The sequence below is a fragment of the Panthera tigris genome, chromosome B4, assembly GCF_018350195.1.
Source record: "Panthera tigris isolate Pti1 chromosome B4, P.tigris_Pti1_mat1.1, whole genome shotgun sequence".
NCBI lineage: Eukaryota > Metazoa > Chordata > Mammalia > Carnivora > Felidae > Panthera > Panthera tigris.
This window is the reverse complement of record NC_056666.1, coordinates 139,148,665-139,175,052: the sequence shown is the minus strand read 5'-3', so window position 1 is coordinate 139,175,052 and position 26,388 is coordinate 139,148,665. Positions and strand designations below refer to the sequence as shown.

At 54.7% G+C, this 26,388-nt stretch overlaps 1 protein-coding gene across 1 annotated transcript in view; it reads right to left on the bottom strand.

Moving 5' to 3' along the window:
- Positions 1 to 23,767: 23,767 nt before the first annotated feature.
- Positions 23,768 to 26,388, bottom strand: part of TAFA5 (TAFA chemokine like family member 5) — a 190,464-nt gene continuing 187,843 nt past the window's right edge. Inside the window, exon 4 of the mRNA XM_042990895.1 lies at positions 23,768 to 25,681. Coding sequence (XP_042846829.1) covers positions 25,673 to 25,681 — 9 coding nt within the window. The 3' untranslated portion in view covers positions 23,768 to 25,672. The remainder of the gene's footprint in view (positions 25,682 to 26,388) is intronic.

Genomic DNA, 26,388 nt, shown 5'->3' with positions numbered 1-26,388 from the left:
CAGCGCTCTTCCCCCACCCCCTGGTCCCTTCTGTTTTGCCCAGGGCCTCTTCCCATTCCACAGCGACTTCGGTGTCAGGAAGGAGCAGGTTTGGGTCCTTGTGACCCTTCCTGCACCCTCAGTGCCCAAGCCTGGGGTGCGCAGGGACACTCTGGGTCCTCTCCTCTAACTCTGAGTTCTGGAAGACCCTCCTAGAACCTCCCGACACACGTGAAAATGTGTAATAAACGTCCCGTACACATTCCGCTCTGTGGGTCACCGCTGCAGTGGCCGCCTTCTCTTCTCATGCAAATGAAAACAAGGAGGCTGGGAAAGAAGCAGAAACAGAGACTCCTGCAGTGAGGAGGCATCATTGTATTTATAATATTTAATCACTGCAAAAGGCAGCAACTAGAGAGGGCCAGAGATGCCCTGCCCACCTGCTTCTGCAGACCTCCGGGGAGCCCACACAGCACCTGCCCACCCCCTTCTCCAGACCTCAGGGGACCCCACACAGCACACATTTTCCAAAGCAGTTGGCACAGGGAGGGGCAGCTACTCATGGAAAATGATACAAAGAAGCCCTGGGCTGGCTACACAGGCTCTCCTTAAACTCCTGACACCATAAAGGTCACAACATTTGGGGTAAAGAAAGGAAAACACCATCTGTCCGCTTTGCAAGAAGTTGCCAGTCCGACATGTGATCAAAGGAAGGAAGGTTATAGGTGAGAAATGGCTTTGAAACCACCGATGTCGAGAGAGGAAGCCCCGTTCTGACCAGCCACACATGTGCCTGTACACACACCCTGTATGACTCAGAACTTAGCCAGGTATGCACCATGGACCCCGGGCCACACTGTCCCTCTACAGATGTCTACCTTGGAATTATCACTCCTCATTCAGATTAAAAAAAAAAAAAGAAAGAAAAAGAAAAATTAAGGTTGATATTGAGAAGGAAAGTAAAAATTTACACCAGAAAAATTTTGCCAGAAAACCAATGACAAAAAATATTAACAAGGAAAGATGATATCTCATGAATTTAAAGACCCTGGTTAAACAACAACAACAACAACAAACGTTGTGACGAATCAGTAACTTAAAACCAAGACAGAAAAGAACAATGAAACCAATAATAAAATTGAAAAAAGAGATGAAAATAAATTAGACCTTGGCAAAGAATGGGAGAGGGCAGTAGAAAAGTCCATCACTGAAAAGTCCATATTTGAAGCGTCTTGAGAACAAACAGCCATAGCCAGGGAGAAATAAACATGAAAAACTTGAGAAAAATGAAATAATTTGTTTAAGTATTGAATATAAGAAAGAATAGGAGAGCTATATGAGACAAGGAAGATTTCCAGCATGCATAAAACTGTGAGCCCTGATGAGGAGGACCTGAGATCCCAGGACTTGTAAGACAGCCTCTCCACCTATTCCCCCAAGTATCCTCACATATTAGGGGGAAATGTTGAGCTTTCTCAGGACTTCCCTATAGGAGCCTTCAATGTTGGAAGAGTGTGGAGCAACGTTCACAAAGATTTCAATGAAAGAAAATGTCACACAGTAATTTTATACCCAGCTAAATGATCATTTGAGTACAAAGTAAAGAACAGAGCTTTTCTCAGGCAGGAAAACGCCCATCAACTTTCCTGAAGACTGAAGTCAGACAGCTAGGAGCTGAGTAAAGAAGATGTATAAGTAAGCTGGTGATGAGTCTCTTTTGAAACCTTATACAGTTAGTAGTAAGGCTAAGATGACTGTAGAAATGATGGTTATGGGGTAAGCAGTATGTATTAGAAGCTATAACTATGTAAAAATGATAATATAACCTAATAGCAGGTGGGGGGGAAGGCAAGCTAGAGACTGAATAAAGAGTGACCTCATTGGTCACCTCGTATGGTTCAGGAGACCATAGGTGTTATGGAAAGCTGATAAATCAAGTAACAGAAGTAATGATTAAGTTGTTTGAGCTTCTAAAATAAATCGGGATAATTATGTAGCCAGTGATGCTGGATGTCTTATGCTTGCCCCTCAATCTCTTGAGCCCACTGGCTTGCAGCTGAATTTGGGCAGTAAGGAGACCCGATGAGAGATCAAAGGAATGGAGGAGTGTGGGCTCAGGGGGCTTATTCCTCAAGTTTCCTCACTTCGGGTGTCCTTGAGCTGCTGTGCCCCTTGACAGAGGGTTACTGTTCCTCTCAAAGTGGCCTACATCGCCCATCATTCATTCCCCCCAGCTTCCAGTGAACTGTCCCTCTCCTGGTCCCTTTGGGTGTCGTATTGGCTCTTCTGACATGAGGTTCATACACACACACACACACACACACACACACAGATCCTGCTTCCAAGAAAAAGAAAGGAGAGGAAAAAAGCAAAAAACTCAGATAAAACAGAAAAATAGCACAACAAAAAGTTTTACTACGTAGAAAATATTCAAATATAACTAATTATGACAATTCAATGATTTAAGGAAAACAGACATCTGATAAACACAAGAGACATGCCTACAACATAAGAAAACAAAATTTGAAAGCAAAGAGAAAGACACAGTCTTGGGAGCTAGTGAGATAAAAGCTATCTTGGCGAAGCTACGTGAAAAATGGAATTAAAGCTACCAGCAATGAAGAGGGTGGCTTTATAATGAAAATGCGAAATTCATCAGGGAACATTAAAATGTCTAAATATGAGTGCACATACATATCTCCACATTTTATAATGTCAGGGAGAGATAGGTAAACCCAGCACCATACTGGAAGATTTTCACAGAGCTTTCACAGTAAGTTAAGATGCAAACATATTTATTGACAAATATATAAAAGATTGAAACAACACAATTAACAAATGGATCTAACGAAAACCTGGACTGCAGAACTGTGGGCCTCAAAATTGCAGAGACACTTTCTTTTCAATTATACAGAGAACACTTACAGAAATTGGCCTGGATTTAGACTATAAGTCAGATCCCAACATGTTTCAAAGCCAAAACACTTTTTACAATGAAACAATATATTTTGTGAACATAATTACATTGCAAACCAACGGCAAGGTAACATTTAGCACAGTTCAACAAACTGGGGTCCGTCCACACCCTGAAACAATAGTCAGCAGTGGAGGGAACCAGAGGACTGTCCATGCATCCGCTCACATAGGTCTCCAGGGCACTGCATGGAGCAAAAGGCCCATCCGAAAAGGCTGCATACCGTAGGAGTCCACTGACATTACACTTTTAAATGGCAAAGCTTTAGAAATGGAGGCAGTGTCTGCCAGGGGTAGGAGGGGAAGGCAGGTGAGAGGGAGGGTGGGCATGGTTAGAAAGGGGCCTGGGTGTGGGAACTTCTTGGTGTCTTCTCTGTTGTTGGATGCATGAACCTATCTCGGGGATAACACTGCATAGAACTGAACGCGCGGGCACACACACACACACACACACACACGAGTACCATGAAAATGGGGAAAACTGAATAAGACCAGTGGATTCTATCCCTTACTTGTGACCTAGTGTGGTAATTCTGCATGATGTTTTCCGTGGAGAAAACAGGGCACGATGTACATGGGATTGCTCTGGATCCTTTCTTACAATTCCATGGGAATCCCCAATCATCTCAATAAAAGTTTCAATGAAAAATTATACATATTAAAAAAATTTTAAACCTACTTTAAAATTACTTGTTTAGAGCATAGATAGTAAGGGAAATTATACCATATTTCCATCTACACAATGAGAAAATTCTGTGTTGAAACATGTTGGATGTGGCAGGTGTAAAAGTAGAGAAAAGTTTACAGCCTTCAATACTCGCACTGGGAAGAAGAAGGATTAAGAGTCAAGGACTAGGAATTTAGAAGAAACAACAAACAAAGAACAATGGTGTGAATACAAAACACCTGTAATAAAGGCAATTTAAAAAGCGTGGAACTCAATGAAATAGAAGTCAAACGAAACACAGCTAGGAGCCCCCAAACCTAAAGGGTATTCTTTTGAGAAAAAAAGGAAGAATGATTAAAATTGACAAGCTCAATGAAATTTACATTAAAAAAACACCCTCAAAACCCCAGAAGTCTAATGCATTTTTAGGACAAATAAGCCAGTGCTAGGAATGTAAAAGGGGTTTGTGACTACAGATGTAGAGTGGTCCTATCCTCTCTTTAAAGATAAGACAATTTTTGGGGGGCGCCTGGGTGGCTCAGTCAGTTAAGCGTCTGACTTGGGCTCAGGTCATGATCTCACAGTCTGTGAGTTCGAGCCCACGTCAGGTTCTGTGCTGACAGCTCGGAGCCTGGAGCCTGCTTCGGATTCTGTGTCTCCCTCTCTCTCTCTGCTCCTCCCCTGCTCACACGCTGTCTCTCTCTCAAAAATAAATAAAGATTAAAAAAATTAAAAGAAAAAAGATAAGACAATTTTCAGATTAGGACGGTGAATCACACATTCCATTTTTCAGCAACTTCCCCAAATTTCCACTAACACTGTATGTTTTTTTTTTTTTAAACCTGAAAATTTTTCAAAAACTCTAAACAGATGGGAAGAAAAGGAACAAAATTTTTGAAGCTGAGAAACAGACCAATGAACAATAAGTGATTGAGTGAGCCTGAGAAATCTGAATCCCAAGCAGCAGCCAGGAAGGCTGAGAACCTAACTGATTTTCTGAGAGAATTTAAAAGAGAGGGAGGGAGAGAAGAGAGGGGAGGAGTACCCCTGCAGGCATCCGGAGGGGTATTTTCTCCATAGGGCACAACTGAGATGTGGGAACTGTATAAAAATGAAAACAAACCAACCAACCCCCAAAACAAAACCTGGCACACACACCTTCCCTTTTTGGCCAAAATGAGAAGACAATTTTCTGGGGAATCAGATCCACCCAAGAGGAAATATCTGAGGAATGGACACAGGGTGGGGATTTTCTAGCAAACAGCCCATCCCAACCTCCTCTTAGCAGAATTCAAAGTCAGTGATTTCATCTATGTACGAAGAGATTCCAGACCATGTTCTAGACCCCCACCATTCATTATCCAGCAAGGATCCTCAAGTGCAGTGAAGGTCTCCCACATGGTGTGGGACGGCTGGGGAGAGGCCAAAGTAGACAGAATGGCACCACTGGTGGAAACGAGGGCCTTTCAGAGAGCAGAGACTCAAAAAAAGTCATCTAATACCCTAGACAAATAAGGAGAATACTGCAGTCATAAAACCAGAACAAGCGCTATCTATAAAACAAGAACAGATTCTCAAATCAGCAACAAAATGGCTGTGGGAATTAAACATATGGCAGTCAAAACGGAAACCTCTAAAGAAATCTGCAAGATGAGGTTGAGATAACCTCATAAAAAGTTGGCAGAGATAAAGACAAACATATGAAAAATGAAGAAGTGAAATTTGAAGACTGGTCCAGAGGGTCCAACACCCAAATAACAGAAGTTACAGAAGAGATTAACTCATCAAAATTTTTTCAAGAAAAGTTCTCAGAAACAAAGGACACACATTGATGGATTTGAAAGCCCCACCAAGAGCATAGGTTCACCCCAAGGCTCATCTTTGTGAAATTTTAAAACAGAACACGAAGACACTGCATTAATCAAGGTCAGATAAAAGGATGGGGAATCAAAACGGCTGTGGGTTTCTCAGAGCGACAGAAACCAAGAAGACAGGGGAGCATTGGCTTCAAAAGTCAGGAGGGAAATGGTTTCCGGCCAAGCTCTTAAATAGGTTCTTAAGATTCGATAATAACATCCATGAAGTATGTGGAATAAAATGAAGAATGACTGTGGGTAAGTGGGATCTGAAAACGTTGCTTCTGGTGAGTCCTTCTCAGGAAGCGCCCGGCAAGCTGGAAGACCAAGCCCACAAAGGGGTGACGCAGGTCACAGGCCACAGGAGATCCGACGTGGGAGAGTGGTGGCCGCCACCCTCGGGATGCTGGTGGCATCACCCTGTGTGGACAGCTGTTCATCAGAGGCAGAGCTGGAGCACATCCAGCTGGAGCACGTCCCACAGGGGGCATTTTATGGTTAACCCCGGACCTCGTCACCACAGAGCCATTTCTTTAGCCCAGCGCCACGCACCTGGGGGTGCCTGTCAAGGGTGTGGATGTGGTTTCCTTGGCCATCCAGCCCTGAATTCCGAGCCGGCCGTAGGGCCTGCATTCCACCCGTCAGGCACATCTGTGTTGACCTGATCCTGGGCACCGGAGGACGCCATGGCCAGCCCAGCGCTTGGCCAGGTTCCTCTAGGACACGAAGCCCCTGATCTGTACGACAGCCCCTGTAGGTGCCCCAACTGCAGCGGGCCCTCGCGCTCCGGCCGCATGCGTCGCCTGCTCCCGGAATTCCGCAGGACGCTCTGATCAACTCTCCAAGACCCAGACAAGGCTTCCTCCCAGAAATTCTCTTCTGCTTGTTTCCTTGGGCGCCTTCACCCACGTAGTCATGATACTACTCTTTCCTCATAAAGCCAGTGTTGACTTTCATACTCACATTTTAGGGTAAACAACGTAAACTTATGGATACATCCTTAGACCACAAAGCTATGCAGAAACATAAGAAGACAATTTGCACAAAGAAAATGATTTGCACGAAGGCAGCGGTAACTGGGGAAGGGGCACGGGGCTTCAGAAGGGCTGCCCGGGATCCGATTCTGAACACAGGTTCTGGACGGACGAGTGTGTCCTTTTTTTACAATTCCTCAGACCCTTCCTGTACCATGCTGATGCGTAACGAATTCCTGAGTCAAGACGGTACAGGTGGGAGAGCTCTATAAACACACTTGCACCGATAAATGCATAAGCTTGAAAAAACTGGACAAATTTCTGGAAAAGTATAACCTCCAAAAAATGACCCAAAAAGAAATCGGAAGCCTAAATAGACCTATAACCGTTAAAGAAACCGGCTAAGTATTTTAAAGTCCACCCACACCATATTTTCAATTTAAGAAGAAGCACAGATGGTTTTATGGGTGACTTCTACCAAACAGTCAATGAACAGATCATTCCAATTTCATAAAGGGTTTTCCAGACAATAAAAAATGAAAGAACTCATTTTACGAGGTGAGTGTAATTTTGATCCCAAGCCAGGCAAGGACAGTATAAGAAAAAGAAAATTGTAGGTCAGTATAACTTAGGAGCATAGATTTTTAAAAATCAATTAAAATATTAACAATTCAAATGCAGTAATCCATTAAAAATTACTCCTGACCAAACTGGGTTTTCTTAGGAGTAAAAGGGATGCATTAACCCCCCACACTATATTTCACCACAGAAAAACTGTACAATTATTAGACTAGAGGCAGGAAAGTGCATTTTTAAAAATTTAACCCCATTCCTGATAAAAACCCTGAGACAACTATGGAAAGTATCAAACATCTTAATGTAGCTTCTCTATAAACATCGACTGCAAACATGCTTTGGGAGAAAATTCCTGGACGCATTCTCTGGAAACTCTGGGCCAAGTTAAGAGTATTCTCACCTAGTGGTGTAAGACAAGGAAAACAAATGAAAGATAGAAAATAGAAACATGAAAATATCAACATTATTGCTCGGCCATTTTATCGAGTCAACAACAATAACTTAATAAAAGTTTCCCAAAGTGCTTTGTGTACAAATAAAAGGGATGAAACCCAAAGATACAGAAGAGCCTTAAGAAGAAACCAAAGGCACTGAAGTATTGAGAGGCCATAAGAACAACCGAATAAAAGAAGAGAATCATTACATTAATTTATGTAAAATCTCAATTCCTTAACGATCTGTTTGCCCACAAGAATCCACGAACTCAATCATTTCTCATCAAAATTCTGGAACAATTTTTGGTGGAACTAGAGAAACTGAGATTCACACGTGCGTGCTCGATACGTGGGCTTCTACGTGGCATGGCTCAATTACGGGCCCGGAAAGACACAAAGGAAAAGCAGAAAATGCCAACCCAAGGAACTCGCACAACTGCATTAACACAAAATAGGGGTGTCTGGGGGGCTCAGTCAGTGGAGCGTCCAACTTCCGCCCAGGTCATGATCGCACACTTCGCGGGTTCGAGCCCCGTGTCCGGCTCTGTGCTGACAGCTCAGATTCTGTGTCTCCCCCTCTCTCTGCCCCTTCCCTACTTGCACTCTGTCTCTGTCTCTCAAAAATAAATAAACGCTAAAAAATTAAAAAAAAAATAAAATAAACTCCAGCACAAAATATTATTTGTTATAGAGACGATCACAACAGGAAGACAACAGTCTAATGATACGATATAGCAACACTTACCACGCATACTCTTAATAAAAGAGCTTCCAAATATATATATATATAAAAATTAGCAGCCCTCGCGGGAAAAGTACATACGAATCCCTCATGCTGGTGGGATAGTTCAAGCCTCCTTTGCAAAGTCCAGGCTGAGGGAAGACCGGCAAGCAAGCGATAGGAAATGAACACATAAAGAATGAATACTTTTTCCAAGCGTACATGGAAAACTCTATCTTGCAGGAGGCTGGGAGGGAGGCCTCGGTTTAGAACTAGACGTGTCTGTAATGCAGAGCAGGACCTCTGACCACCACGCGGTGGAGATAAAATTTAAAAACTAAAAGATGCATTAAAAATCACCTGCAAATTTAGGAACTGAAACGCCATTACCAAATAACTCCCGCATTATAAATACATAATAACTCGGGGCGTCCGGGTGGCTCAGTCCATTAAGCGTCTGGCTTCGGCTCAGGTCATGATCTCATGGCTCGTGGGTTCCAGCCCCGCGTCGGGCTCTGTACTGGCAGCTCAGAGCCTGGAGCCTGCTTCAAATTCTATGTCTCCCTCTCTCTCTGCTCCTCCCTGGCTCATGCTCTGTCTCTCTCTCCTTCAAAAATAAATAAAAACATTTAAAAATTAAAAAAATACATAATAACCATTAAAAATGTTAAAGGACGCAGAGCTGACTTACGCTACGAACACCACAGGTGGAGACGAGATGTGGTGAGCTTAATGCTTGTGGTACGACAGCGTGAGCCCTGCAGGCCAGTCCCGTTGCTGGTGAGGGCTGTGAGCACTGAGCAAGTATGAAGCGTAAGCACCTGAGGGCACTGAGAATGACGGAGAAGCAAGCGGATTGTGGGGCCCTCCCACGCCCGGAAATGCCGCTGACGCGGGGCCCGGAAATGCCGCTGACTTGGGGAGAGTCTCTGGGCTTTGGTGCCTCGTGCCGAGTGTGGGCCCAGCATGGACCCGTAAGAGACACAGCTACCTCCCTTTCTGGCCTGGGGACTGGGAAGGGAGGTGTGGGGAACAGGCACCAGTGACGGTAAGGAGCCAGAGCGGAGGGCAGAGCGCCAGAGAAATGGTCTCTGAGTCTGTGCACGGCCCACACGGTAAGCCTACGAAGGGCGGGCTCCACGCCGGCACTGGGTGACGTAGATGGGTCAGCGTTACGTGAGCTGAAGATGGACATCGAGCAGGTGACCGAAGGATCGGTTATTCAGGAAGAGATAAACTCGTAAGCCTGTACGGTGATAAGAGATTTGAGACACCGAAGCAAACATTGGTGAATCAAAGGGAAAAACACACACGTCCACAAAGTAGGAGACTTTCACGCCATCTCGGCGATTCATAAAGCAGCTACGCACAAAACACAGGGAAGACAGTGTAGGATTTGATCTGATTGATATTTATGCACATTAAACAAAAAATATCACAATTAAGGGGAAAATGAGCCATCTCACGTCTGTAGTCGAGGGTGTTAACCTGTGTCTTCTCGCAATTCGTAGAAAACTTGGCGGAAAATCCATAAAGACAGAAGATTTGAACATCGCCAACCACCCTGCCCTGCTTAATGTTTACAAAACACCAACCCAACCTTTACAAAATAGACACGTATTTCAAATTAATATCATACATTTGGCGAGACGCACATCCTGGGCCATAAAACTCTACACCTCCATACATGTTTAAGAGGACTGAAATCACACGGGACGCGTGCTCTCACCACAACGCCATGAACTTAGATGTTGATGACGCTCATGTATCTAAAAAATCCCCCAAGGACTGAGAAATTATACAACGGGGGAGCCTGGGTGGCTCAGTCTGTGACGCACCCAGCTTTCGCTCAGGTCACGATCTCCTGAGTTTGGCTCCTGAGTTTGAGCCCCACATTGTGTCAGGCTCTGGGCTGAAGGCTCAGAGCCTGGAGCCTGGTTCTGATTCTGTGTCTCCCTCTCTCTCTGCCCCTCCCCTGCTCAGGCTCTGTCTCTCTCTCTCAAAAAATAAACATTAAAAAAAATTTTTTTAAAGATATTACACAACACATTTCTGAACAATTCATGGGTCAAAAAGAAAAAAAAAAACAAGGAGATCTGAAAATATTTTGAACAGGACAGTAGTGAAAATTCAACAGATTAAAATGTGTGTAATGCCACAAAACCAAGCCTTGGAGGGTCAGCTTTCCATGCTTATATTGGAAAAGAAGAAAAGCCCCAAATAAAACATGTGAACGTTCACCTCCAGAAACGAGAGCAGAGCCAGCCTAAGAGGGAGGCAATGATAAATGGTCAGCTGAAGGCAGGCGGGAGTAGGGGCGAGGAGGGAAAGAGGGTCCTCGGACGGTGGATGTGCTCTTGACTGGGGCTGTTGGAGACCCACCGGCTTCCCTCCAGGACCCTGTGTCCAGGTCCTAACCCCAGCGTGGTGGTTTGGGGCAAGTACGTGGGTTTGGACGTGGCCGTGAGGGTGGAGCCCTGGTCCCCTGGGGTCAGTGCCTCCATCAGAGGGGACCCAGCCAGCTCTCCCGCTCTCCCCACCGTGCAGGACCCAGGGACAGGCTGGCCACCGGGAAGCCAGGAGGAGGCTCTCGCCAGAACCCAGTCTGCTGTCACCGTGATCTTGGACCGTCCAGCCTCCTGACCTGCGAGAAACGGATCCCTCTTATTTGAGGCCCCCCGTCCGCGGCATTTCAGTGTTTTAGTGCAGGCTGAGAGGAGACGCGGGAAGGTTGCCCAGGGCTGTGCGCGCGTCGGGATGTGTTCAGCTGTGCACTTAACTCGTGGCAGTTAATTACCTGCCGATCATAACTCGGGAAAGGCGTTGCTGAAAAATGAGCTTTTGGTCTCATTCCTCCCCTCTATCATTTGAACGTTTCCCTTTTCACCGATGAGTGCTGTTATCTGAGTTATTTCGTTCTTTCTACTCCCGCTCAGGGCTACTCCGCTCCTGTTATACTAGCTGTGTGAGGCGAAAGCTTGCAACGACCATTTCAGACGTTTATGGTGTCTGCTAGAAGTTTCCAAAGCTGAATAATTTCTCTAAGCACTGCTTTAGTCCCAGTGCCCGGATTTTAGTATGCTGTGCTTTGTTACCATGCAAGTCAAAACATTTAAGTTAATTCAATTAAGTATGTAACATTTATTTTTTTTTTAATTTTTTTTTAACGTTTATTTATTTTTGAGACAGAGAGAGACAGAGCATGAACTGGGGAGGGGCAGAGAGAGAGGGAGACAGAATCAGAAGCAGGCTCCGGGCTCCGAGCCGTCAGCACGGAGCCCGACGCGGGGCTCGAACCCACGAACCGCGAGATCGTGACCTGAGCCGAAGTCAGACGCTCAACTGACTGAGTCACCCAGGCGCCCCTGGAGTGTTTATTCTGTTTATACTGAATGTAACTGTCCACGGGCTTGGCATTGATCCCTTTGTGATTTCTGACTTCTCCTTTCTCGTCCCACCTCATTTTTCTTTATTTTCCCTTTCCTGCCTTCTTTTGTGCTTACCAATCTCAGTGGCATACACTTCACCTCCATTTTTTACCTTTTAGGTAAAATGTCTTTGCGTCACTTTCTAGTGGTTGTGCTGGGGTGATGCTCTGTCACCACGATCAGCGTAAGGTCGATAGTAAATTACTTCGGAACAAACATGGGAACCTTGAGGCAGGATGTTTTCTACCTGTGCTGTTCACCTCTTGGGCTAAGTGCCTATAGGAAAAAATAAATAGGGGCTCCTGGGTGGCTCAGTCGGTTAGGACTTCGGCTCAGGTCAGGATGTCGCGGGTCGTGGGTTCGAACCCCACGTCGGGCTCTGTGCCGACAGCTCGGAGCCCGGAGCCGGCTTCGGATTCTGTGTCCCCCTCTCTCTCCCTGCCCCTCCCCGGCTCGTGTTCTGTCTCTTTGTGTCTCTCAATAATAAATAAACGTTAAAAAATTAAAAAATAAATAAACAAAACCTCGGTGCATTTTAACCCCCGCGATACAGTGATAGCATTTTTGTCTCAAGTGGGCGCAGGTGTTTCAGCAATTACGAGGATGCACACACAGGTGTGTATTCACATTTCTGTGATGCATCAGCCGTACCGCGGGCAGTGAGCCCTCTCCGCTCTGCTCTGTTTTACTGGAAATGTTTTCATTTCACGTTCTATTTCAAAGAATAGTTTCTTGGGATCTAGAAGTTTTGGTTGACGGATTTGCACCTCAACACTTCAGACGCGCACCTGTTCCACGCCTGTGGCCTCCACCGCGCATAATGGGGAGTGTGTCGCCCGTGACATCGCTGTCCCCTCTGCGGCGGCCCCACCCTTCTCCCCCCCCACTTCTGGGACTCGCTCTTGGTCTCAGTCTTCCGCAGGTTGGACCGTCAAGTCCTTGGCGGTGGCTTCCTGTGTTTATCCCGCTTTGGGTGACGGGTCTGTGTGGCTCTTTGTGTTGTTCTCCTGTCACCGCATGTGGGGAGCCTTGGCCATGACTTCTGCAAATGCTGTTCCCACGTCCCACTGTCCCTTCTCCTGTCCAGGGCTCGAATCCCACCTACGCTGGACAGGGTGATGCGGTTCCGAAGCTGTCTGAGGCTTTAGATTTTGTCTTCCTTCTTCTGTCAGTTTCTCGGATTGGAAAACTTCTGTGGCTCTGTCTTCAGGCGCCCTGGCTCTCTCACGTTGAGAGAGCCGTCGAGCCCCTGTGGTACGCGTTCCAATTTATTTTCTGTTATTGTATTGTTCACCCCTAGGACGATTTTTTAAATAAATATTTTTAATAATTTTCACTTCTCTGTTGAAACTCTCTACCTATTCACTCATTAGTACCACATTTTGCTTTAATTATTTAGACATTTTTATTTTTCAATTTTTACTTATTTGGAGAGACGTGGGGGAGGGACAGAGAGCGAGAGAGAGCGAGAGAGAGAGGGAATCCCAAGCAGGCTCCGGGCTGCCAGCACAGAGCCCAACTCGGGGCTCAAACCCTTAAACCACGGGATTGTGACCTGAGCCGAAATCAAGAGTGGGACGCTTAACTGGCTGAGCCGCCCAGGCGTGCTGTTTAGACATATTTGTAAGAGCTGCTTTGAAATGTGTGCTAAACATAACAGAAGCCGGCTGAGCCTGGGTTTCTAGGCCCGAGCACAGATCGCGCTTTCCCGATCCTTCTAATTTTAGGGGAAAGATCGTCATGTTAATTAAGATGTGGACACTCTGGGTGTCTGTATTTCTCTGAGCTCGTCGGGTTTCGTTACGGAGGGCAGTCGCTTTGCCCGTGAGCTCTGCGCCCCTGGAGCCAGAGGAAGCTGACGTCTCTGCTTAGGGCCGTCGCGTCCTGTTTCGGCTTCCGGCTGCGCTTAATTTTTACCGACCCGCCGTGCGCACCCTTCACCCGAGCGTTTGGACGGGGGGCTCACCCACGCTCACGGTCTCTGGCTTCTGAGATTTCCCTCGACCTTCACTGCCTCCGGGGCCACCCCGGGTCCTCTGCTTCGATACCTCGAGCCGGACGAGCCTCCTGCCCTGCGCTGGGTCGGAGGCGCGAGCTCGTCTGTCTGTCGTCCGACGTCTTCCCTGTCCGCGCTCTGCCCGGTGCTGCTCGGGGGTCAGCGGGGGCCGTGGGCTCCTGCCCCCTCCGTGCGCCCTCGCCGATGCACATCGCCCTGGCACCTGCCGCCTCCAGCTGGCAGGGCTGTGCTCCTGCGTCTCCACGGCTGGCTTTGGGGGGCAGCCCCAGGGAAGAAAGCCACAAAACCGTGCTTCACACGGTAGCGTGCTTGCCAAAGCGGATTCTCCTCCGTTTCTTCCTGCCTTTACCCGTCTGCACAGAGCCTTGCAAGGCACTTTTGAAGAACTGGGTGCGGACTGTGACTGTGGCCCCGGGAAGGACCTCCTAGCCCCGTCCTCCCTCTGTTACCGGCGTCCTGCCCCCCGTCGCGCCTGCCCCTTCCGGCTCCTCCTGGGACCACTCCCTGTCCCCCCGTCCGTCCCACCCACTGGAGGAAGACGCTCCGAGAGCATCCTCTGCAGTATCTCTGTTTCATCGTCATCTGGGGAGTCTCCCTTTGCTGGACGTAGAATTCTACCTTGGAAAAGGTCGGCTTTTCTCCCCAGGACCGTTGAGACCCTCCGCTGCTCTCTGGCCTTGCTGTCTCATGTCCCCGAGGGGTCAGGGGCCCAGCTCTCGTCCAGCGACGTGGGCTGAGCCTGGCGGCGAGTTTCGGCTGCTGATCCCGGCGGGCTGCTCGCATCCTCTGGTGGGAAGGAGTCGGAGCGTCGAGAGCACGCACTTTCTAGTGAGCCGGCGCCTTCTGAATACCTGCCCGCATCACATCTGCTGTTTGTGCAGCCAAAGCGCGTCACGGGAGCAAGGTCGCGTCCGCGTGGAGCCACAGGGGTGTGGGAACCAGGGCCGATACTGCGGGGTCCCCTGGGGCACCCGCTCGCGGTCGTGCTCACGCCCTGTCCCCTCGTCCGCCAGGCTCTTTGTCTGCAAGTGTCCAGGGTGGTACGGCCACACTACACCGCTCCGTAACGAACGCTACACACGCCATAGAACCTTCCGGAACCCACCAGCTGGCTGCGCAGGAGACATTTTGGCTACAGAAGAGTTGGTCCTCGTTGCTGGTAAAGATGCCTCTCCTTCACCCAGACTCCTGCCTGTGACCGCCATACCCCCCCCTCCAGTCCTGAGATCCTGGGACACAGGAGCTGCAGCACGTTCAGAAGGATCCCAGCACATCCGAGCCGATCCCCCCCGAGCCCCTGCCCACAGACACTGGGCAAACATCTGGACGTGCATCTGACGCTCGCGTGGCGAGAAGTCTGGGGACACAGAGCGGGACAGGCTCCTTCCTGCGGGCCCTGCAGCGTGCGAGGAAGGGAGAGAGGAGAGGCAGGTGCCTCTCAGGACGGGTGGAGGGAGAGAGGAGAGGAGAGGGAGGAGAGGCCTCGGGGGTCCAGGTGTCAAGGCAGGAACGAGAGCCCTTCCCTGAGAGACCTAGATGGACTGCAGCCCAAGAGGGGGCTCGTGGCTCGGGGAGCTTTAAGGGGGGCGCTCCCAGGGGCCCCCCAGGGAAGGCGGGTAGGAAGGAAACGTGGGTGTTTTCCTCCCTCAGGGGCTCCTGTCTGGGGAAGGGGCTATGTTTTCTCAGGCCATCTCGGCGTCCATCCTGTTCTTACTGAGGGAGGCTCCTTGCTGTCCCCGAAGGACGTGGGCTGACCCATACGGGCCGGGACTCCGCACGCCTCCTGTAAGAGGTGCGTCCCGGGCGCTGGGCACTCGGGTCCGTGGCTGCTCTGACCCTCCCCCGTCCACCTGTCGGGCCCCCGTCTCGTGCGTGGCAGGGCCGCCTTCTCTGAATTGCTGTCATTCTAGGTGGGACGGCTCTCACTTTATGGGGAAGGACACGGTTGATCGGAGCTCAGGAGCTGATGCCTTGGTGGCCCTCCTGTTTCTGCCACGTGCCACGGGGCTGTCTCAGGCATCATCACGCAAACAGGAAGCGTTGCCGTGAGAGCGGCTGTGGTGCGTTCATCCACGTGTCCCATCTGTGTGCCCTGCAGGGGAGGAGGGACGCCCAGGGGCCCCGAGACGTCACAGGGAGATGTCGCCCAAGGAGCTGGACGTCACGCAGGGCCCTGGGGCCGGGTGACACTACGGCAGAGGCTCGGGGGCAGAGAAGCCGGCAGGCACCAAGCCACAGGGAGCAGGGTGCAAGTGTCGCTGGTTTCCAAAAGCTGGAATGGACAGGAAAGCAAACAGGGTTCTGGACTTCGTTTCCAGCACGTTCCCAAAGCAGGGCAGCCCAGGCTACAGCCGGTGTCTCCGTGAGACCAGGGGGCTCTGTCCCAGGAGGGGAGGTTCTAACACAGAAGGCGTGGAGACTCCTGTTTCCCACGCCCGCAGGTGGTCTCCCGCCCGATGTCCCCAGACCCCTTCTGCTGTCATTACGAGCACGGGGCCCAGATCTGAGATCGCAGAGGCCTGTGTCCTGGGAAAACACACGAAGACCCCCCTTCCGACAACCCCTGCCAAGGCCATTGCTTCCTCCGGAACCCACGCCCGGGGACGTGAGAGCGAGAGTGTATTTCTGATGTATTTCCGCGGTAGCCGGCGCCCCAGGAAGCCAGAGGCTGGGGTTTATGTGTCCATAAAGTGGCCCTGGTGACTTTGCTAGAAGAATCTGAGCTCTGCTCTCAGCAAACACCACTGATGGCACGTTTTATGCCCTGGCAGGGATCACGCAGACATTTATGAGCAAATGAAAAAACTTGTTCTATAGGAAAGCATTTTCCAGCCTCAGCTCTGTCCTCAACCACCTTGCCCACCTACTGGGCGTTTCTCCTGGGCCAGCGGGTGCGGGGCTAGCCTGGCACCTGGCAGGAACATAGTGCTGCCTGTGCTTCAGACCCAGAGGAGTAGACCCGGGGGGTAGGACGCAGTGGCACACGTCCTCCTCACCGTGACACGGTCATCGGTGCCGCAGGCTCCCTGCCGCGGGTCCTGCCCTGCCTCAGGGCCTTTGCACCTACTGCTGCTTCCTCCAGAAACGCCCCTCTGTGGGCATGGCCTCAAATCCCTCACGTCCTCCCGGATGTCATGGGTCACAGAGGCCTGCCTGGCCGGCTGCATCCAAAGCAGGCTGGCCACACGGCACGGCCCCACCCCGTCCTGGAGTCCATGTTGTCATCTGCCGGTGGGTGTTCTGTCCTCCCGCCCTCCCAGCCGCACCACAGTGGAACGTGAGCTCCTCGGGCACTGGCGGGTTGCCTGCTCTGCCCCCTGCTTCCCGCAACGCCTGTGCCAGCGTGGGGCACACACGACCTGCTCGGCGGGCGTGTGCGGGGAGAACAGGTGGACGGTGAACGAGCGACGCCCATCGTCCGGGACGACACTCATCGAGATGTGCGGCAGCTGCTGACAAAGGCCGGTGGCACCGGTCGGAGTCCCGGCCGGGGAGCCGCCCGCCCCCCAGGGAGCGATGGCCGCGCCTTTGGTTGGTGCCCAAGTGCGCCTGCTCCCCCGAGACCCCCACTCCTTCCACATTTCCTCCTTCCTTGGAAACCACAGCTCCTGGGGAAGTCTCCGTGTGACAGAGCTCCAGGCCTGATTCGGCTCCTGGGCGCAGTGCCCTGTGTGCCATCCGGCTTGGGGACCCATGCTTGGGGGACTCGCAGGAGGGTCCGTGCGGCCGAGCGGATGGTGTGTCCCTGCCAAACGCCCAGGACTGTAGCAGGCGGGGCACGCAATTACGTCACTGAGCCCCAGAGGAACCCCCGCCCACTCCCTGCAGACAGGCCAGCCCCCACCTCCGGGGGACGATGGCTGGGAGGGGACGAAGACACCCAGACGCACACGTGGGGGTGCTCAGACACACACACACACACACACACACACACACACACACCTCTCAGGACCCCACAGCCGTGTTAAGGCTAATTAGGAAAGCAGAAATGTCTGGAACCGAATCTGGTGAGCGAGAATCTGCTGACGGAAGGCAATTCGGTGGCTGCACACACATTCCCGCCACTGCGTCGGGCTCTCTAGGGCAGGTGTCCCCCTGGAGCAGCGGGTGCATAGTGCGGCCCGGCACCCACCCCCTAGAGGGGCCTCTGGGAGGGCCGTTTGCAAACAGCACTGACCAGGAAAGGGGGACCCCGGTTCCCCCGCCCCGCTGACAGCTTTGCATAATGATGCCATCTGGGCTTGACATCACTTTGTCCCTGAGAAAATCACAGCCCTTCCTGGGGCAGAGCCCCCTGCCCACTGGCCCCCTCCTGCTCGTCTCCCTAGGCCTCCGGGCTGGGATCCTGGTTCCTGTGGGGCAGGGTCCCCGGGGCGCCTGTGAGCAAATGCAGACTTTTCTGGAGAAAAGTCACCTGTTTAGAAGTCCCTGGCCCGCCTTGCACGGGAGCACAGAAGAGTCCCCAGGATGCTCTCAGGTGGCGGTGGGTGCTTGGGCCGTGGGGTCAGAGGGGTCTGTCTGCCTCCTTGTTCCCGTGGACGCGGAGCGTGTCCTGGGGGAGGGGCCCTGATGGCGCGTCCTCGCGGTGGGAGCCGCCCCCAGGGCCTCCGTGTGGGGCGCCCCGGGCTCCTGCCAGAACCCCCACCCCTCAGCTGTGCCGACCGGTCCCACCGGCGGGGCCGCCCGGGTGATTTAGGGGCTCTGCAGCCGTAACAGACGGGAAGTTTATGAATCCAAAGCAGAAAAGTAAGTTTAATTATTTGAAAGTCAGAAAGCTCATTCTCTCCCGGTGACTTACGACATTTAGTCTCCAGGCCTCGGGAGCCTACGTGAGGGTAAAATCGGGCTACATTTTAGGAATTAAATTGATAACTTGACCAAATCGATTTCATTAGTGAACGTGTCATATTTGCCGTTAATGATGGCGATCGCTGGAATGGGAGCTGACAAGCGCCCTTGAAAAACTGGGCAGATGGAGATTACATGAAGACGGCGGCCGCGCATTTCCACGCTCCGGCCGGGACCCACCAGCTCTCCCGCCGCACTGCGGCCCGCCCTCCGCGCGGGGCTCATCATCTGCCCTGAGCTGTGTTGTCCCGAGCTCACGGGCCCAGAAAGGAGGGAGGCTCCCGGTCAGACCCTCGCAGGTGCTCGGGGAGGGTGAGCAGCTGGGGCCACCCCAGCGCAACGCGGACGTCTCCTGGGGGGATGTCCCCGTCCTCCCGACAGACAAGCACAGCCGTTGTCAGCTGCTCCCGGAAGACGATGTCGATTCTACAAGGCTCAGGTGCTCCCCGAATGCTCAAGAAACCCAGGCCCACCATGCCCTCCTCCCTCCGGCCAGACCGGGCAGGAGGGATGCCACAACGGTGGACGCTGGGGCTCCTGTTAGTGTCCACTGTGGGCAGGAGCCCCGGGCTCCCCCGGGCTTTCAGCCTGGCGTGGCCCTGCCTTCTCTGGGCCTGACGGGAACATATCCCAGTGAGCTGCGTGCTGGGGGCCTGTTAGCGGACGGGGCTGCTTTTCCGGGACAGGTCTGTGCCAGAACATGGGGCCAGGACCCCGAACGTGAGGCTAGGGCTCCTCTGATCCCCTGGAGGGACCCAGTCCGTCCCGTCTGCCCTGTTCTTCGAGGCCTCGTCCTTTAGGGCCTTGGGGCGGTCCCAGGAACCACGGCGGTGCGGCCCGTCCAGAGCCGGAGGGGTGTCTGGGCCGTCCTCGAAACCCCACGGCCACACTCGTCGCCCACGGGCTGAGGTGCACCTGCCCTCCGGGGGAGGAAGGGCAATCACGGGCTTTGCCCACGGGCTGTGCGGCCGCCTCTGGCCAGGAGCTGACCTCGCACAGTCTGCACAATAGACCCAGTGGTATTCTGCAGGCGTGACCCTCCTCCCCTCTCCTCTCCAGAGGGGCATCCGAGCCCCGGCCGTCTCCCTGGGATGGGAGCTTTCCTAGAGGTGAGGCCAAGCTCACGACGGGCTGGGTCGGCAGGTGTCGGCATGTCTCCAACACGCTCCCTTGAGCTACCTGTGGTCAGGCTCCCGAGACCTCCTCCCGCCTAGGGCGACCTTGGGCTTCCGCACGCCCTTGCTGAGTCCCGTCGCTTGAGAGAGACTCCCGCCCCAGGTGGCGAAGCCGGTGGCCCCACCCTGCTGTCGCTGGCCGTGGACCCCGTGGTCTGGGAGGGACCCTGGGGGCCCCGTCACTCCCCGGCCGTCCTGCACGCCCTTCTTTACCATTGCTCCCGGGCCAGGATCACTCTCGCCGTCTGCACGGTGTGTGGGGGGGCAGCGGAGGGGTGCAGCTTCCACAGGCTGCGTGTCCCGCCTGCAGGACAGAGGGGACGGGCCGCCAGCCTGGGTGGGCGCCCCTCGGCTCGCTCGCTCCTCTGTCTGGAGTGAGACTCCCTCCCAGTGAGACCGTGGGGGAAGGGGGCCAACGTCACAGGCGGACCCCCCGGGGGCCACCGGCCACCCACCCGCCACCCAGGAAGGACACTGACGCGCCCTCCCTGCAGCACCGGAGAAAGGAATAAATGAGGTGACGTTCGTAAAAGCAGAAAAGACACGTGTGATTATTTTAGAGCAATTCTGTGACTCTGGGCACAGAAGGAGGGAATAAAAGGCGGTTGAGATGGAGATGGAGATGCCCACAGGACCATGAACACGGACCGGCCAGCACAGACACGGGGAAGCCACATGGTTCCTCACGGCTCTGGAACCATGGATGGCCGCCAGACGTTTAGAAGGGAGGCCAGTGCTCGAGGCCGGTGCCCGGTGGTGGGCATGTGGGCTGGGGGGTCAGATGCCGGGTGAGGCCAGTGGGGGGCGGGGGCCAAGAGACGGACGGACACAGGAATGTCTGACCCCGCCTGGACCCAGTTTGGGAACCCAGGCGGTGCGGAGACGTCACCATCAAACACCGCATCAGCAAAGGGCCTGCACACGGTAGGCATGTGGGTGTGTGTGTGATCGGCCGTGTCCCCCGTCTCCACGTGTCCCCTCCATCCTGGGGGCCGGGGAGGGGCCGGGAGCATCAGCCCGCAGCGTGCGCCCTCGTGAACATTCAGCTCGGTGGGGAGGCTGTTGGTGAGTTGTGGTGAGGGGGTGAGGAGTGCAGGGTGGACAGAAGGGGGACAGGTGGCCAGACAGACACCTGAGACGGGGACTTTGGGACACGTGTGGGGGGAGGGCGTGCTGTGTCCCCGGCCATCCTGGGGTCCTGGGTCCTGTGCTGACCAGCCCGACGCAAACCCCAGCCCTGCTCCCACCCCGGCCAGCGCGGCACCCGTGGCCCCTCCCCACACTGCCCCTCCCCCTCCCGCCATCTTCCTTCTCTGTCTCCCCCACCTGTGCTCACCGCCTATGACCTCCCTGCTGAGTGGCAATGGCCCCTTCCTCGCCCGACGTCATTTCTCCCCAGGTTGGCCCCTCCGAGGAGCAGCGGCCTGGGGATCGTCCTCAGACCCCCAGTATGTCCTCCCTGTAGCCCCACACTGGTCCTGCTGGGAGGGGGACGCACAGAGGCCCCCCCCCCGACACTCCTTGGTGGGCCCAGCGCCCAGGTAGTCTTGGGGTCTTTCCCAGAGAAGCACACTCTCCATGGGCACCAGCCTGTGGGGGTGAAGGCAGCTCAGGATGAGGGGAGCAATGTGGTCACCTCCTGAACACCAGCCTGATAGGTGACTGTGGACCTGAGGTGCCCCGCAGGAGAAGACGCAGCCACTCGGGGTTGAGGCGAGGCACCTAGCGGGCTGGCAATGCCCCCTGGGATGGCCCAAGCTTCCACAACAGGTGAGCCCAACTCAGCAGCCCTCTGGATGGATGCTTCTGAGTGTGACCTTGGGGTCCCTGACCTTGGGGGTCCTGGAGGTCAGGAACCATGCAGATCTCTTCCTCGGAACCCTGGCTCACAAGGTGCTCAGCACATGAGGGTAATTTTGAAAAAGTCACACCTGTGCGCACGTGCACACACACACACACACACACACACACACGCGTGCGGGCGTGCCCCGGGGACACTGAGCTAGCCCACTGTTGGCCAGGCCGGCCCAGGAGCTAGCCTGGGACAGGAGGGTATAACGGTGGCCGCGGAGCCTGGCCTGATCCCGGCAGGCGGGCAGATGTGCGTTCCCGCTCGCCCGCAGCCCGGGCTCGTGTCAGCACCTGGTAAGAGGCGGGCACGGGGGCCCTGGAGCCCAGCCGTCAAACGTGGCTGCAGGACGGGGTTCTGTGACAGACGGTGGCGGGCAGGTGGCGGGCACTGACGTGCAGAATCGAGCCAAGGAAGCACTCCCGTCATTTAGGGACGACCCGCGTGCCGGGCTTTTCACAACCGGCGTCTCCCTTTATCTCCAGGAAAACCCAGCGAGCTTTGCACAAACCTCCCTGTCCCACCAAACAGGGAAACCGAGGCACAGAGAAGCGGCGCGGCCTGCTTATACCATGCAGCTAAATCGCGACTGCCACAGCCGGGCAGGCTCCCCAGGAGCCCAGGGCCACGTCCAGGGGGTCGTGGCCTCCGCTGCCCCACCGCCGACGCTCAAACCATCCGTCCTGGTGGCCCTGCGGGAGTGGCTTGCGTGTGGTGGGGAGAGCTGTCCCGCGTCCTCCCCCTCCCGTGGCAGCCTCCGTGCACCTTGACGCCTCCCCTCACCGCCCGGCCGGGACAGGGCGCCACGGACACAGCGCTCGCCGCACAGACCACGCGTGGCCATCCCACGGCGGTGAGGTGGCCCTCACATGTCTTGCTTGGGCTTTGGGGCTCTTTTCCCAGGCTGCAAGCAGGCGGCCGTCATGACCATCCCAGTTGTCGAGTGAGGAAACTGAGGCCAGAGGGCTCACGTCAGCAAAGGACGGGACCAGCCAGAGGGAGCAGAGACGGCTGCCTTCCGTGTGGAACCCTTTCCGCCAGGCTGGATGCTCCACGGGTCTCCTCTGATCACAGAGACGGAGGGAGCCTCACGGGAGACCTGTCCCCAGGAGGTGCTCTGGTCTGTGGTACGAGGCAAGATGCTCGTTTACGTGCCGGTCAGCCTCCGAGACGCCGGGCTGTTTGTTACCGAGACACGACCCAGCCCGTCCTGACCGACACGCTTTGGGTTCTTGGGAGACGACCGCCCTCACTCTCACGAGCCCCGGTGGCCATGAAGGTCTCAATCCTTTTCTCCAGCTTGCTGGTTTGTGGGTTTCTCTGTGACGTGCCCAGGGAGACTCTGGGACAGTGACGTCGGACCGCAGACTTCCTGGGCGGGCGGCTCTCAGGGGGTGAGCCTCCCGGATCTCCCGCTTGAGCCGCCTTTCTCTCCCTCACACGGCCCCCTCCTGTGCCCTCCGGCCTGTCCTTCCTCAGCTTGGACAGAGTGAGAAGTGGTGCCCCGGTCCTGCCCTATTTGTGCCCGGACTACAGCGCCCCAGGCTTTTCCCCCTCCACCGCCCCGTGGCACCAGTGGCCTCTGCCGGGCCTGCGTTCCGCCCCCTTTCCTCCCTCCCAGGCCTAGCCCAGCTCTGTGCCAGCGGGTGGGGGTCTCCTCCCGGGTCTCGCCTGGCTCTGTGCCAGGAGCGGGGTCTCGTCTACCCCCCGCGATGGCTCCAAAGGCCAGGGGAGTCTCCTTACAGTCAGGCTCAGGCTGCAGACAGCCCACAGCTGAGCCACCAGCCACGGCTCCCGGGGCTCCCATTTTACACAGAGCAGCTGGGAACTGACAGGTGTGGCTTCCCCGCATCTAGGAGATGGGACTCTGGGCGGCAGTCCGTGCCAAGACCCCCCTGCAGATCTGAGCGGATGTCTCCGGAAAGGGGGTCTCCTGTGGGGGCTCTGCTTCTCCGCGTGCAGGGCCTGGCCTCTGTGTGGTGGTGGGGGGGGGTAGACACTCACACACAGGGTGACAGGGGCCCCGGAGTAGCTGCGGGCCCAGCACCGTCTGCTCAGGGAGCCGCCCTGCAGGCCCTGGAAGGAGGTCCCTGTGGCCACCTGTGCGCCGAGCTCTGTGGGCCTGTCGCCCCCAGACGCACCTGCTGCAGCCCCTCCCAGGACACCACGGCCGGCAAACAAAAGCCATGCTTACCAAAGGAGTTTTTCTTTATTTTCATAATTTAGCTGAATCAACACAAAATTGAATACTGTAAAACAAGAAAAAAAAAACCGCTGTATCGTCTTAAACCTCCAGTCTCTGCCTTTGAAGGGGTCTACACTGGCTGCGGGAGGAAATGCGCACAGGGAGGCGGCAGAGACGTGGGCGGGGCGAGAAGGCGGGGCCCTCCCTCGGCCGCCCGCCACTTCGGCCACCAGAAACCGAGGTCCCCCTCCACCCCCGGCCGTGTCTTTCCCTCCAGGACACTCGAACCTCTACATTTGTGGTGACCAAAAGGTAAATTAAATGCTCATGGACGTTGAAACGGGTCTAAATGGATCTTCTCTCCTATCTGTAGTCTATGGGTTGCTGGAACAGCTTCTATATATATATGTATATATATATTTTTTTACTTTTTCTTTCTTTTTTTTCTTTTTTTTTTTAGTAGCATCGAACTAGCATTAACACCTGTTAATCGGACTATCAGGTAGTGTAGTTCAGCGGAAACTCAGGAGAATGGAGGAACCCGGCGGACGACGGCCAGGGGACGGGGAAACAGAACTGCCCCTTGCTCACTGGGCCCGGAGACCCTGCCCTGCACCGAGGGCGCGAGAAGGTCGGGAGGGTCAGGCGCCGGCCGTCCTCCGCACGCGGTGGCCACCCCAGCGTCTCAGCCGTCAGGCGTGAAGACAGAGCCAGCGGGACGTGGACTGGGGTCGGGGGTCGGCTGCAGAGACCCCTCCAGACCCGCCATGTGGGGGGGGGGTGAGAACAAGGGATGCGGAATCCGTCGGAAGAGGACGCACACACCGCGTCCGCGGAGACGGGCAGGAGGGGAGCCGCGCCCTGGCCCGAGCCGGGCGAAGACAGCCGCGTCCCCGCTGGCGCCCGCCGCGGCTCCCGCGACGTCGGGCGCGTCCTCGGCTGCTGTCCCCAGAGTCCTGCGCTCGCGCCCGGCGGGGCCCCCCGCGCCCACCCCCGGAACCTCCAGAGACACCGCGCTCTGCCGGCCTCTCGGGTCGGCCAGGGCTACCAACATGAACTGTTAAATAGGATTTTCTACAAATATACAGCATATAAAAACTGTTAAATATATAACTTTAGGCTTTGCAAAATACATTTAATGATCTCTTTCAAACAAGTGTTACTTGAGTTTTCTTTAATTTGCTTTCTGGAGCTAAATGGTGTATCAGAGGAGACAGCGGTCACGGGAGACCCAACATGCTCTTGGCGAATACTGGATTATCCCACTATCAGAAATGAGCTGCAGAGAGGCAGGTGTGACTGGTTAAAACAGAAAGGGATTTTAGTCGGTCAGGTCCATCTAAGCACAGCGCGCGGGGCGGGCGCCGTGGTCTGTGTCCCCGGCGAGGCGCGCTCGCTCGCGGGGTCCGCGTGGGGGCATCGCCGGCCGCGGTCCGCGGGGCTGTGTCCTCCGCCGGCTGGGCCCCTCTCAGGGCGCACCGCAGTGTCCGTGGGGCGGACGCGCCCACCAGGGCCGCCCTCCGCGCCCCGCCGGGGCCACCGGCACGTCTCGGCCCCCGTGTCCCCCAGTCGGACCCAGGGACTCGGACGGTGAGGGTGAGTCCACGTTAAAACAGATTTGCTCTTTGGTCTATTGAGTGAATACTGAAAGGGTAAGAAAATAAAAGCGATTCGGACAGTCTGGGGCACAAGGAGAGGCCAGTCCTGCCCCGGGCCCGGCGCCACCCTTCTTCCCGGGCTGGTGAGGCCAGGCTCCCGCGGACGCCCAGCGCTGCCCCCGCTGTGTCCCAGGCCGGGCTCCTCGCTGCCGCGGACACACTCAGCTCAGAACGCCAGGGAAGCGGGCTGTCCTTGGCAGGCTACAGAGAAACGGACGGTGGGCGGGTGGCAGAGAACAGGTGGTGTCCACGGCGGACAGAGGGCCGTGGCTGAGGCGTGGACTCTCCAGGGAGCCAAGGCCACTCCCGGGGCCCCTCTGGGGCTGCGTTTGTCAGGAGACCTGAGGAACAGAGAGAAGAGAGTGTCAGCCCGCAGACACCAAGGGTCCCGGTCGGGAAGGAAGGAGCCCAGGGCACGCCCGCCAGGCTGGCCTCGGGCGCGGTGCAGTGCGCATCACGGACGCCCATCCTTGTCCCTCCCCTGGCTCAGACCAGCGTACTTCCTCCAGGACATAACGTCAGACTTCAGGTCTACGCCTGCCACAGGGAGTCGCTCTGGGAAGCACCGTCCTTCCTCTGTGTCCCTGGTGGGGACCCCCACCCCTGCGCCGGGCGTGACCGTGGGCTCCCACCCTGAGCACTGCTAGCCAAGGGCACGGCCTGTGCTGGACGGCAGTTTGGCTCTGAGCCCCGCCCACCCGTTTCCCTAACGCCGTCGGGCGCTGTGCCATGCACACAGCGGGTGTTGCCTAATTGCGTGGCGACAAATGATGGTAATGAAGTGTCGCAGGCCCGCGGAGCCTCTGGGAGGCCAGAGGTGGGCGGGATGCAAGCCCCTGGTTGGTGACGCCCCTGCATCCCAGAGTCCCAGCAAACATGTCAGGCTGAACACGCTCACGGCCACAAAGTGTGAGGTGATGGTCGCGAGCCACGGCTGTGGGGTGGGGAAAATGCCACCGTTAAAGCAGCAAAGGCAGAAAAGTGGGGGGCATGGGGGTCTCCCTAGACCAACACAGCCTCACACCACTGGACCTGTGACCAGAAGCCT